General features: G+C 50.2%; 1 protein-coding gene across 1 annotated transcript in view; it reads right to left on the bottom strand.

Moving 5' to 3' along the window:
• The window catches only part of LOC149336716 (uncharacterized), a 39,517-nt gene that overhangs the window by 15,764 nt on the left and 10,217 nt on the right, over positions 1–13,536 (bottom strand). Inside the window, exon 3 of the mRNA XM_089554221.1 lies at positions 3,743–3,894. Within this exon, the coding sequence (XP_089410347.1) occupies positions 3,743–3,894 (152 nt within the window). The remainder of the gene's footprint in view (positions 1–3,742; positions 3,895–13,536) is intronic.

Genomic DNA, 13,536 nt, shown 5'->3' with positions numbered 1-13,536 from the left:
AAACACAAGTTTGCCAATTTCACCGTTCATCACAAACGGTGGTATGCCGCGTGTTTCAGTGAACAATTTCAAAGTTTTTGAAAAGCAGGGTTTCTGGGGCAAAAATATTGCTTTTGCGTCATAGCATTATCAATGTTGGTGGCCAGAAGAAAACTGGTGAATTGTCATAAGTAGTAAGCTGGTTAACTAATTTTTCATAATTAACATTTTAACCAGTACAGTTAGGCGCATAGTTGCAAAGACAGATTTGCAGCCGGTCGTCAGTAATAGCCATATCAATTTTTAGAATTTCGAAAACGCGATTACTGTCGCCGCTGTGGGTCGGAAAAAATTCGCTGCATTGTGCGAAATTATATGCGCTTTCGAAAGTATGCAGGCAAAGCAACGCCTCCAGTGCATGCAACTAGTCGAAAAAGAAAAATTTTGTTGAGCCACAGCGCCAAGAGTAATCGGGTTTTGGAAATTCTAAAAACTAATATGACTACTACTAACGACTAGCTGTAGATCTCTAATTGCGATTAGGCAGGTAACACTATAGTTAAAAAAAGTTAATTTTGAACATCATAAAATCAGCTTACTCCTAAAGATGATTGGCCGGTCTTATTGTGTCCGCCAACACTGGTATACTAAGCCTCAAAAATAATTTATTTTACCCAGAGAGAGAGAGAGAAAACTTTATTTACAAAGGAATTCGGGGCACGCCCCAGGGTCCCCGCACGACCCCACTGCACTCAAGTGTTTATGTTCCTGAGGTCCATAACACTGGCAGCACGGCCGGTGGCGATGGTCTGCACGGCCGGGTCCTCCGAGCGCAGCAGGGTCTCCCAGTCCTCCCAGGTCTTGAGGTTCTCTAGGTCCCGCGGGGGAGGGTCCGCCGGGCAGAGGGAAAGGATGTGGAGGGAAGAAGCGAAGGGTTCTGGGCATAGGCCGCATGCCGGAGTGGGGAAGGAGGGATGATAGTGGGTTAGGGTAAGGGGCGAGGGGAGAGTATGTGTAATCTGCGCCAGAGTGTTGCGTCTCTGTTATCTAGGGAGGGGTGGGGCGGGGGGTAGAGCTGGCGAGAGGCTCTGTATGCCTGGGTCAGCTCACTGAATGAGTGCATGCGATCCTTCGTGAATCCCCGATCCGAGGCCACCTGAGCCCGGTTTAAAGAACCTCGGGCTAAAAGGTTGGCGGCCTCGTTTCCGGGATTCCCGGAGTGCGCAGGCACCCATATCAGCTCCACTTGGCGGGGCGGGGGTGCATCGGGCGAGTCCAGTATGCCAAAAGCAGGGACATGAACTCGGCCTCGAGCAAAATTTAGAATCGCAGTTTTAGAGTCAGTTAAAATATACCGGGCTTCCGTGCGGGTTATAGCAAGTGCAATGGCGGCTTCCTCTGCAGCCTCTGGGGACGTGTCTGGAGGGAGAGGTAGTGTGAGGAGGGTGGATGAAGAGGAGTCCACCGCAGCTGCTGTCGCTTCATCACCCGTGCAGGCAGCGTCCACCCATACGGCGTCCGGCTGGGGGCCGTACGCTCGATGGAGTGCCTTCGCAAGGGCTCTGCGGCGCTGCTCATGGTGGGACGGGTGCATATTCCTCGGGAGCGGCCTGATGAGAAGCTCTCGGTGAAGGGATCGTGGGATGGCGAGGAGGGTTGGGTCGTTGGCCGGTATTTTGATTCCCAGGGAGTCCAGGATATACCGACCTGTGGAAGTTTTTGTGAGCCTGATGTATTGGGCCTGTCGGTGGGCCTCCACCAGTTCCCCGATCGTGTTGTGGAGGCCCAGGCCTAGTAATCTCTCTGTGGGTGTGTTGAGGGGAAGATGAAGTGCTACCTTGAATGCCTTGCGAATCAAAGCATCCAAAGCGTTTATGTCATGTTTGGATAGTTGTAAGTATGGGGTAGTGTACAGTACACGGCTGAGGACAAAGGCATGAATGAGGCGACATAGGTCGCGCTCCTTCATGCCTCTTTGATGTCCCGAAACCCTGCGGATGAGGTGCGATATCGCGCCTGCAACCTGCTTGAGTTTCTTGAGGGTAGTGGTGTTTTTGCCATCGTTCTGGATGTGCAGGCCCAATACACGGATGGTGCCAACCTCAGGTACCGGGTAACCATTCAGGTCAATGGCAATGGGGGAGCGGGGACAGCGGCGGTTCTTAGGCCGGATGAGGAGCAGTTCGGAGTTCTCTGGGGAGCAACAGTCCGATGGTCCGTGCGTAATTTTAGGTGAGGTTGGCTGCTTCCTGTAAGGTGTTCTCTATGTCGCCGTCACTGCCGTGGGTGGTCCACAGGGTGATATCGTCGGCATAAAGAGTGTGCTTGAGGTGGGGAATAGTTGCCAATTTCCGGGCGAGGGGTATGAGGGTTATGTTAAAGAGAAAGGGGGAAAGGACGGACCCTTGAGGGGTGCCGATACTCTGAAGTGTGTAGGAGGGGGAAGACAGAGGGCCGAAGTGTATCTCAGCAGTGCGGTCAGTCAGGAATGCTTGAATGTAGGCATACGTGCGCACACCCACATTCAATGGGGATAGAGCAGTCATGATCGCCTGATGTTCAATGCGATCAAAAGCTTTGGAGAGATCCAAAGCTAAGACTGCCTTGGTGTGACCTGGAAGAAGCGGGTCAAAAAGGTCGTGTGTGAGTTGCAGCATGGCATCCTGTGCGGATAGATGAGGGCGGAATTCCACCATGCTATGCGGGTAGAGATTGTTGTCCGCCATGTGACTTGTGAGTCTCGCTAACACAACATGCTCGAGGAGCTTCCCGAGGCATGAGGTTAGCGAAATCGGGCGAAGGTTTTGAATGGTGAGTGGTTTGTTGGGTTTTGGTATAAATATTACCTTCGCGTGGCGCCAGGACTGCGGGAGGTTACCCTCCCTCCAGCACTGGTTGAAGTATTTCGTAATGTGGGTGATCGATCGGTCATCCAGATTACGGAGCATGGAGTTTGTGATTTGGTCTGCACCAGGTGCGGAGTTGGCGCGGAGAATTAGGAGGGCCGCTCTGACTTCCGTCTCCGTGATGTCGGTGTCGAGTGTGGGATTTGGTTGTCCTGTGTAGTGGGGTAGCGGTGTGGGGCCGCCTGGAGATGTGTACGTGGTTTGAAGTGTACCCAAAAAGCCCATTTTTGAAAATGTTTGAAAGTGTTCGTATATATATGTGTGTACTGAATTATTTGTTTGGTTTGTACACAATAAATTTCTCTTTGTGTGTTCGCTGAAACAGAGGGTATACATATATAGAGAGCTAGGTACACAACACAACGTCATGCAACGTCACCATCGGCCCTCGTCGAGCTCTTGGTCCTCAACAGTCGTCTTGGTTCAAAAGAAGGACGGGAGTGGGTTCCTCAGCGGTGACCACCCAATACGTACAGTTACGGTACATGAAGAATATGTTTACAGGCATCTAGAAGAAAGACAAAGAGCGGCAGGCGCTGTAGCCGAAAGCGGGCCCGAAGAGAAACAAACACGCCATCGTGCACGTCCGCCTACTGAACCAGGCACAGCATATCTTCGTTGTCATCTGCCCATGTCAACGTTCATAAATATACAAGGAATCACTAGCACCGCATACAAAATCATAGAGATTAAACTGGGATGTTAATATCTTTGGAATTTTGTTCTGGACATCGCTACCGTTAAAAGCGTGCATGACCAGTATGCTCATATCAACTCAAATAGAATAATTCAGAGGAAGGCTGTCTGTAGCTACGTTTCCTTTTCTATCATAACTTAGGAGACAGGCGGCCGCCTACCTTGCGCTGTTCCAATCTCTCCGACGGGGTTCGCCAGCTTGTGGGCGGCGGACGGCGAAAAGCCGACCGGGAAGGATATGGTGCGGCCCAGAACTGTGGTCGAGGTGTTCACTGCCTCCACGTCCACAAGAATCCGCGGTCTGAAGCGGAACCTGCACGCAACGAGGGTTCAACATGAGTGAGCTGGGTGAGCAGTGGCACTCCAGATCAACTCTACGTTGATCGTCCATTCCGAGCGATGTTTCTAGAACTCTAGGACTTTTTTGCCTTGCAGGAAGAAAATTTTTTAAAGTAATAGAAACGGTATTGACATATATTTAATTAAATTGAATTCGTAGGTTCCATAACCACCCGACGGGTGCCTTGTTGCCCGCAAAATATCGTCTCCTAGATATGAGCAGCAGCTAGGGCGGCAGACACTAGGACTCGCCAAAGCTTGGTCACTCGGGCGATTTGATGGCCCAGTGCACCGCTCACCAGACTTCCAGCATGCAGCCATGGAAAAAAGAGGACACAGCACTTAAGTGTTCTCCGTGTGCTTTTGGCTTTCGCTGTTCTCATCTTTCCCCTGATATCTTCAACGCTAGGACCCTATCCTGTCCTATCGTGAGACTTGACGACCATACGATGAAGTCTCTAAATAACCTAGACTTGGACAGGGAACGTAAGAAACTAGTAGGAACGAAGAATATCAAGGAGTTAGCGGTCAGAAGCAAAGCATAGGGTCTCAGGATCTCTCTGCAGAACAGGTACTCGGCTCTAACCAAGGACGATGATCGCATTGTTCCAGCAGTGAAGGATAACCGCTGAGTTAACATTACGAAGTGCGTGATAGAATTGGAGGATAGGATCGCTAGACAGGATACAGGTGGACTCTGTAAAGGGACGGAACAAACGCCAAAGTATCAAAGCCTCTAACTGAACATACAGGATAGAACTGCACAGCTATCAAATTTGCTCAATAAGAATAAAGTAAGCGATGGAAGGAAGCATAATATGGAGAGGATAGATCATGCTCTACTCAAAGTAGGTGGCCCGAAGTAGAATGGCGTCGCCTCTTCGCGACGGCAATATGAACAAGAAGCCCAACAGCTCATGCCTCCATCGTTTTCTATGTGATACTGATTTTCAGAGCTGCGTAATAACAGCAGCAATTCATTGCGTTTGCAAGCTTACCCTTGATGAGACGTTCAGCTTTAGACTCAAGGAATCTCCCTCCTCCTTTTGTGCAGAGTTGGTCGCTGTACAAGGAGCGCTTACTTCTGTGGCCGCCATTGTCACGCATTCCATGGTTCGCATTGTCATCCACACCGATGCCCTTCAGACAATCGTTTACTACAGCCGGTCAGCTGAAGCTCGCTTGTTTGTCAACTGGTGGATCACATCCCTCAGTCGTTAGGTATTGGATAGGCTCTACGTCAATTCCTGAGTTCGCAAAGATATGCAGACTCTTCGACCCGCCTTGCAATCCTTACGTCGTCGTCGCCTCGACTCCTCAGACTGGACGACGTCAACCTCCTTTCGACGATGAAGCAGCACGCCCGCTGCCGCACACGTGCTCTCGTGCCGCCTTGTTCTGTAACCCTGCCCATTGGCCTCAACCGCACACAGGAGGTTGCACTTCGGAGGGTTTGGTTCGGGGTTACCCTCGCTCCGGCCGTACCTTGAAACTGGCTTACATTCTGACGTTTGTTTGCCGCCACGGGCGTCCAGTATTCCAATTAGTGGTTTTTAAAGTACGGAGATGGCGCAGTAATTGTCTCACTTCTCAACTGCCTCAAGAAAACCCCAACAATCACCAGGGATTTTTTGTCAGCCAGATGTCAGCCAGAGTAACGCACGGCTTATACGGGGGGCAGTATACGTTCAGTATACATGTATTGACGGGTCGCGGGCCTGAGAGGCAGAACCCTCCCCATGGTATATTCCTGGTCAGCCGCCAGGTAAAGATTGACCTGAATCGCGGTGTATGCTTTATGCACCAGGATGCAGGTCGAGGCCCCCCCCCCCCCCCTCCTGAAACGAGCTATACCCAGAGAATTCAGCATCATTGCCGGGATCTTGCAAAGCAAGAAGCGCCGGCATGTCACCGAGGCACTGCAGGTAGAGCTAGAGATGTGACCTTTTTTTGCAGGCTTTGAAACTCCGGCAGCTCCATTGAATGATTCCGAATTTTTCTGATCTGTTAGCTCTCTGAGAAGGTTTCCTAGCCATATTGATGTTTTTATTATTACGGGGCTGGGTAGCCACTCGGTACGGGAGCAGGCACAGACCCAGCTAGGGGCTGCATCAACGCCGCGGCCAGCGGGCCGGAACTCAGCTGCTGACCCGAAAGACGCGGGTTCGACCTCGGCCGCGGGGGTTGAATTTCGATTGAGGCGCAGTTCTAGAGGCCCGTGTACTGTGCGATGACTGCGCACGTTAAAAAATCCGAGGTGGTCGAAATTTCCGGAAACCTTCGCTATGACGCCTCTCATAGCCAGAGTTGCTTACGGACGTTGAACCCCACAAACCAAACCAAACCAAACCGCTCCTTTTTGAAGCGAAAAGCTTTTCTGGGCTAGTCAACACCACGCTTCGCGTGAGCCGCAGCCCAGATTTGCCACTTTTGCGCATGCGCGTAATAAAGTGACGTCACGCACGGCGCAGGTGGCCGCAGCCGTCGCCGCTGACTCGCCACTACTTAAAAGAAAGAAACTGCGTCGAGGCTTGGAACCGAACCAGGGCGTTCAGCATTTGAAGCGGAGACGCTACCACTCCGTCACGAAGGCTCAAGGTTTGAGCATGGAAAATGGCGGATCTAGTGAATGCATGGATTTCATAAATAAAATAAAAGGAATGAAATAGTAAAAATAAGAAAAAAAAACGAATAAAAGTAAGTAAAGGAAGATAAAAAACAATAACAATAAGGAAAGAAACTTATATAGAAAATAAAATAAAAAATAAAATATGAAAACAACAAAAAAATAAGGAAAGAAACGAAAATTAAATTGAGATGGAAACAGAAAATATGAAAAAGAAAATAATGAAAAGCAATAAAATACGAAAAGAAACAGAAAAATGGGAAAAATTAAAAAAACAAACAAACTGTGCGACAGGAAACGCTTTCGCCTTCCAGCACTTTAGAGAGCCTAGGTGCCCCCGGAATTTTAGCCGCGCCGATTACCGCCTCCTCCTCCGCCTCCGCACCGGCAGTGTGTGGACGGCCGAACGCCTCCACCATTATTGTGGTCCTTCTAGTGCATTGTGCGCGAACTGCGACAGCGATGACGTCAAACAAGCATAGCTGCTGCAGATTTTGTGGCTTAGCCAGAGGTAAGCCACTGCCTACTTTTTCTTATAGCATTTCGTCTTAGAAGCAAAGCTTAAATGTGATGCATTTTTGTGTTAATTGCAAGTCAATGAAATGGTCGGGCAGAGGAAAAGGCCAAGATAAATTTTAAGTGACTTCTGACTGTACAGAAGTGTCACATTATATCACCTGAAAAAAAAAAACGACAACTCATGCGCGTAAAATTATATTTGTTCCAAAATAAAACACTGACGATTGCGGTCTGACATGAACACCGAAATAGTCTGCCGAATTTTCAACAATAAAAATCTATGAAGCTTGGACGGAGATAGCGGATCATCGGTCTCTCTTAGACTTCATTACATCTGCAGCACTGCTTTCATTTATACACCAGTGCTCCTTGCTTCATTCGAACAACCGTGCCCTTTTTATGCCTTGAAGCACTAAACACCACCCAAAAAAATTGCGCGAAATAAATTTGGCTCACGGTGTAAAAACAAGTTATTTACATAAAGTCACAATTTGGCGACGAACAAGTTGTTCATCATGTTTTGCGATAGCGCGTAGAGGCTGTCCACATATTGGTAGAAGACAACGCTCATTTGGCCAAAGGCCTCTCCCATGTATCTCCGATTAACTCTGTCTTTTGCCAGCTGCAGCCACCATAACCCCGCAAACTTCTTAATCTCATCCGCCCACCTAACTTTCTGCCGCCCCCTGCTACGCTTGCCTTCTCTTGGAATCCACTCCGTTACCCTAAAGGACCCGTGGTTATCTTGCCTTCGCATTACATGCCCTGCCCAAGCCCATTTCTTGCTCTTGATTTCAAATAGGATGCCATTAACCCGCGTTTGTTCCCTCAACCACCCCGCCCTCTTCCGATCTCTTAACGTTACACCTAGCATTTTTCTTTCCATGGCTCGCCGTATTGTCCTCAACTTAAGCTGAACACTATAGCCAAACGGGCGAATACCTCGATGCCACGTAGAAACATGGGTTTTGTCTGTGTACTAGCTAACAAGTTGGCCACTTTTTCTATGAAATTGTACTGCTTTCCCTGAATAATTTTCATTTGTGAGTAACAGCGCTTGTCCTGTGTTTTCTTCTACTTTGTCTGCGTCGTTGCGCTGTTGGCCTTCAATTAAGCTGAACCCTTTTCGTTAGCTCCGCGTTTCTGCCACGTAGGTGAGTAGTGGTAAGATAGAGCTGTTGTATACCGCCGGTTTTATGCGTAGCACATGATATAAGTTATTTGAATGAAATCGTGTAGTAAACACGATTTCATTCAAATAACTTATATCATGTGCTACGCATAAAACCGGCGGTATACAACAGCTCTATCTTACCACTACTCACCTACGTGGCAGAAACGCGGAGCTAACGAAAAGGGTTCAGCTTAATTGAAGGCCAACAGCGCAACGACGCAGACAAAGTAGAAGAAAACACAGGACAAGCGCTGTTACTCACAAATGAAAATTATTCAGGGAAAGCAGTACAATTTCATAGAAAAAGTGGCCAACTTGTTAGCTAGTACACAGACAAAACCCATGTTTCTACGTGGCATCGAGGTATTCGCCCGTTTGGCTATAGTGTTCAGCTTAAGTTGAGGACAATGCGGCGAGCCATGGAAAGAAAAATGCTAGGTGTAACGTTAAGAGATCGGAAGAGGGCGGGGTGGTTGAGGGAACAAACGCGGGTTAATGGCATCCTATTTGAAATCAAGAGCAAGAAATGGGCTTGGGCAGGGCATGTAATGCGAAGGGAAGATAACCACGGAGGACTGGGAGACCCTGCTGCGCTCGGAGGACCCGGCCGTGCAGACCATCGCCACCGGCCGTGCTGCCAGTGTTATGGACCTCAGGAACATAAACACTTGAGTGCAGTGGGGTCGTGCGGGGACCCTGGGGCGTGCCCCGAATTCCTTTGTAAATAAAGTTTTCTCTCTCTCTCTCTTACGGGCCTGTCATCTCGGTGGACACCCGCACCGTACAGGAACGGAGGAATGCCACCACCCGCTCAGCGCGATGCCTTGCCATTTGAACGCAAGGTTTTTTGAGGAAAGGAAATGGCGCAGTAATTCTCTGCCATCTCGGTGGACACCCGAACCGCACCGTAATGGAAGGGAGGAACGCCACCGCCCGTTCGGCGCGATGCCTTGCCCTTTGAACGCAGCGCTTCTCACCCGGGCCCCTGTGCGCCTGCGCGGCTTTGCTTCGATGCGCGAAGCCCCTAAGAGATCACGTATGACAACGAAGTGTATAGTAACATTTATGTGCTTTTTGCACGCGTTATTAGAAATCGGAAATTATAATTCCGTGCATTATCAAACGCACAGCGACTGATATCTTGATAAACATTGAGAAGGCACTGGCAGCAGTTACTTTTTGTGACTCCTTTGGAGACCAACCGGCGCTTGCATGCCGGTCGCGTAGGAGGGCTTAGAGAGTCTCGTTAAATCTCAAGTCTCGTACGGTGCCCGGATGTTCTCGTTTCAGAGCCCGGATGACTGGAATTCAGTGCTCGGATGAGTGGATTTCAGTGCCCGGATGATGGCTCTCGGTCTCGGCGTGACGTCACCACACTGCCGACAACGGGGGCTAAAAGCATTTCATGCTTAAAAATTTGCAAGTTCAGCAGGCGATATGCTGTCCAGGGTTCCGTGCATCTACTTCGCCACCTACGAAGGCGACGCACTGAGGCTTGATAGCTTTGGACGCATGGAGTCGAGGCCAAGCGTGCGTCTGGCCCGACATTGGAAAGAATGTTGCCGCCCCTGCTTCTCAAATGAGTCGGCGCCTGCAGAGTGCGCAGACTCAATCGCGTTGCCCGCAAAGGAAATCTCTTACTGCATTTTCACGGCAAATTGTCAAGTTGCGTTCGTGTTTCTTGTTCGCTGTGCGCAATGTGTCAGTGAAAGAAAAATTCAAGACGTGGTAAACTAAATCCGAACAATTAAATTCACTTTATCAGCAGGAAAACCTTTGTTTGCAGTCATGCTTTTCCTCTAGTCGGGTACAACTCAAGAATGAAGCAATAGATACCCCTCAAAGGATGCTGGTTTGGTTTGGTTTTTTGTGGGGTTTAACGTCCCAAAGCGATGCAGGCTATGAGGGAAGCCGCAGTCAAGGGCTCCGGAAATTTCGACCACCTGGAGTTCTTTAACGTGCACTAACACCGCACAGTACACGGGCTTCTAGAATTTCGCTTCCATCGAAATTCCAGCGCCGCGGCCGGGATCGAACCCGCGTCTTCCGGGCCAGCAGCCGAGCGCCTTAGCCACTGAGCCACCGCGGCGGATGCCATCCATTCAGTTTCATGAAGCCCTGTTTATTCCTATTAAGCCGTGGTTAGTCTCCTTTCTTCTGTCACCTGCTGCCGTTTCACGCTAGCAGGTCCAAGGGGATGAACTGTGTTGTCCTGAGAATCAATGGACACTGTTTGCTGGAGACCCCTTTTAGGGGAATTTTCCGCTTTGTGCTTGAGTTGTATATAAATATAGCAGTTCAGCGTGCACCTTCGCAGCATAACACGTCGTGGTCCCACTCCACGCCCAAAGAGGGACACGAGCTGAAATTAGGGCGATTCTTCCTGGGTGCGCCTGGAATGGTTTGGGGCATGCTGACTTAAACTGGGGCGATGATAGGGCAAGAAAGTGGTTATTGTAGGCCTTGGATTCTTTTCGTGTAAGCATCGTGCGCGTACTGTTGGCAGCAAAAGTTTACGGGATGCGCATGTGCGGGAAAACATTATTTAGGCAGCGACGTAGGATTGCAGCCGCCTGAAATGTATCAGGGTATAGGAGGACCGGCATAATCTCTCCGCTGGTAAGACTACCACGTCAGTGGTTTGCGAGGCAGAGCTAGCATGATGTTTTTTATTGCGAAAGCAATACTACTCGCACTTTCAAGCCTTCGCGTGACCCGGCCGCAGTTACGTTTCACCTTTAGCGGAGTGAATATGGGCGACCAACTCGCTCCTTCAGATAGCCCTGCTGCAGTTACGCCGGCACCTTTACCACCCCACGTAAGGGCACGCCGCAAGGATCCGTAATCTCACCAGTGCTTTTCAACATTGCAATGATCGGACTGGCCAGAAGACTCAGCAAGATCGATGGCATCCAGCACGCGATGTACGCCGACGACATTACGGTCTGGGTGAATCGAGGCTCGCTAGGACAAAAGGAAGAGAGACTGCAAGAAGCAGCAACGTGTGTAGAAGAGTACGTGAGGGAAAGGGGCCTAGCCTGCTCCACAGAAAAGTCGGAACTTCTTAGGGCAGGGTCCAACCCTACCAAGGAGGAACTGACAGTAAAGTTAGAAGGCCAAAATATACCAGAAAGGGATATGATACGCATCCTGGGCATGTGGATCCAAGGAAGCAGGAGATGTACCTACACAATTAGCCTACTCAAGAAGTCAACAGAACAAATAAGCCGCATGATAAAGAGGGTATCACAGAACAGAAGCGGGATGAAAGAAAGCGACACGATCAAGCTCGTCAGAAGCCTGATAGTCAGCAGAGTCACGTACTCGTTACCATACCACCGCATGACCAAGAAAGACAAAGAACAGACGGAGGCGCTGCTAAGAATGGCGTACAAGACGGCACTCCACCTGCCAAGAAACACATCAAATGAAAAGCTGCTACAAATGGGCCTAAACAACACATTCGAAGAACTAACGGAAGCCCAGCTATGTGCCCAAATAGCCAGGCTCCAGCAGACAGCCACCGGCCGCAAGCTCCTAAACAGATTAGGGCACGATGTAGAAGGGATCGCAGATAGAACAGCTAGCATTCCAGACGAGGTCCGCGAGACACTGGACATCAGCCCTCTGCCGAGAAACATGGATCCCAACCTCCATGCCGCTATAAGGCAGGCCAGGGCAGACTATGTGAAGCGGAACCTAGCCACAATGGAAAACACAGTATACACAGACGCGGCCCTCTATCCATGGGACCACAGGACCAGAAAGTTCCGAGTCGCGGCAGCAGTGGTAGATTACATGGGGAAACCAATTAGCAGCGCGACATTAAGAAACTGTACGGTAACGGAGGGGGAGGAAGCTGCCGTAGCTCTAGCGGCGGCCGAAGGTTACCGTAGGAACAAGTCTGATAATCCTAACAGACTCCAAAGCAGCATGCAGGAACTACATACAGGGCAAAATAAGCAAGGAAGCGCTGAGCATCCTCCTCGAAGCAAAGCTTCCAAATAAGACCTTAAGACACAGGATTTTCTGGATACCGGCACACACCGGGATAGAGGGTAACTCGAGGGTAGACAGCCTAGTTCGCGAGATCACGAGCCGAGCAGGGCAGTCAGAAACCCTGGAGGACCCCATGACGGTGGAACCAACGTATGCAGAAATATTAAACTACTACAGAGGGCGGAGATTCAAATACCCACCACCCCACACATAATTAACACAGCACGAGGCGGTCTGCTGGCGGAGACTGCAAGCAGGGACTTTCCACAATTTATGCACACTACATAAGATGTTCCCTACACAATACAGGGACACATGTCCGTGGTGCGGAGCAACCCCCACTCTATATCACATCACATGGGAATGCGAACGTAACAGAGCATTTCACAAGCTAAATGACACGAATGCGGAACAATGGGAGGGCCTGCTGACCAGCAGCGAGCTCATGGCCCAAAGGGCACTGGTGCAGCACGCCTGCGAAGCAGCAAGACTCAGCGGTGCCCTGGAATAGGGGCGCCGACCTTGTGAAGAGGCCGAAGACATGACGACATCGGCCCACCGCTAAAACCTGATTTTTGGAGCAATAAATGTTTTTCACTCACTCACTACGCCGCGCCGCGCACCTGTGGCGCTACTGCCGCTTTGACGTCATACCAGCTGTAGATTATGGGCGACCAACTCTCTCCTACAGAGAGCCCGGCTACTGTTACGGTGCGTGTTTGCCGCGCTGCGCACCTGTGGCGCTACTGCCGCTGTGACGTCATACCAGCTGTAGATTATGTTTTCTTTCTCTTAGTCGCAACATCATCAAAAACAAAATATAAAAAAATTACCGAAGACGCTTTGATTCGTCACGCAGCGGCGGCCGGTAGCCACGCGTGACCCGTAGACGCGGTGCACTGCGTTCCTTCAGTTGGAGGCGCTGTGCTTTTGCTTTCGCAACCTACCAGGCTTAACCGAAGCTAAGCTCTGTTGAGACGCGGGTTCTCAGTAGCCGTCGGGACGCGGGTCCGCTGTCGCCGACCGGCCGGAACAAAGAAGAGGCGGGGAGATCGATAAGGATCAGCGTGAAAAAAAGGTATATGTATTTACATATTTACAAGCAGCGAGACGCACGATACATGACACGATGCAGCACAACAGGAAATGACACAGACAAAGGGGACGGGAGCCCTTAAATAAAGTCGGCAGAGACTCCCGCCCCTTTTCGTCCAATCAGGAGCGTCCTGGTGGCTGATTGGCCTGCAAGGCTTGAACGCCAACCCGGGTAGCGTTTCGGTAGCTGTCCGGCCCGAACG

The sequence above is a fragment of the Amblyomma mixtum genome, chromosome 7, assembly GCF_055824585.1.
Source record: "Amblyomma mixtum isolate Tamu chromosome 7, ASM5582458v1, whole genome shotgun sequence".
NCBI lineage: Eukaryota > Metazoa > Arthropoda > Arachnida > Ixodida > Ixodidae > Amblyomma > Amblyomma mixtum.
Note: the sequence above shows the minus strand (reverse complement) of the source record. Positions and strands in the feature narration are given on the sequence as shown.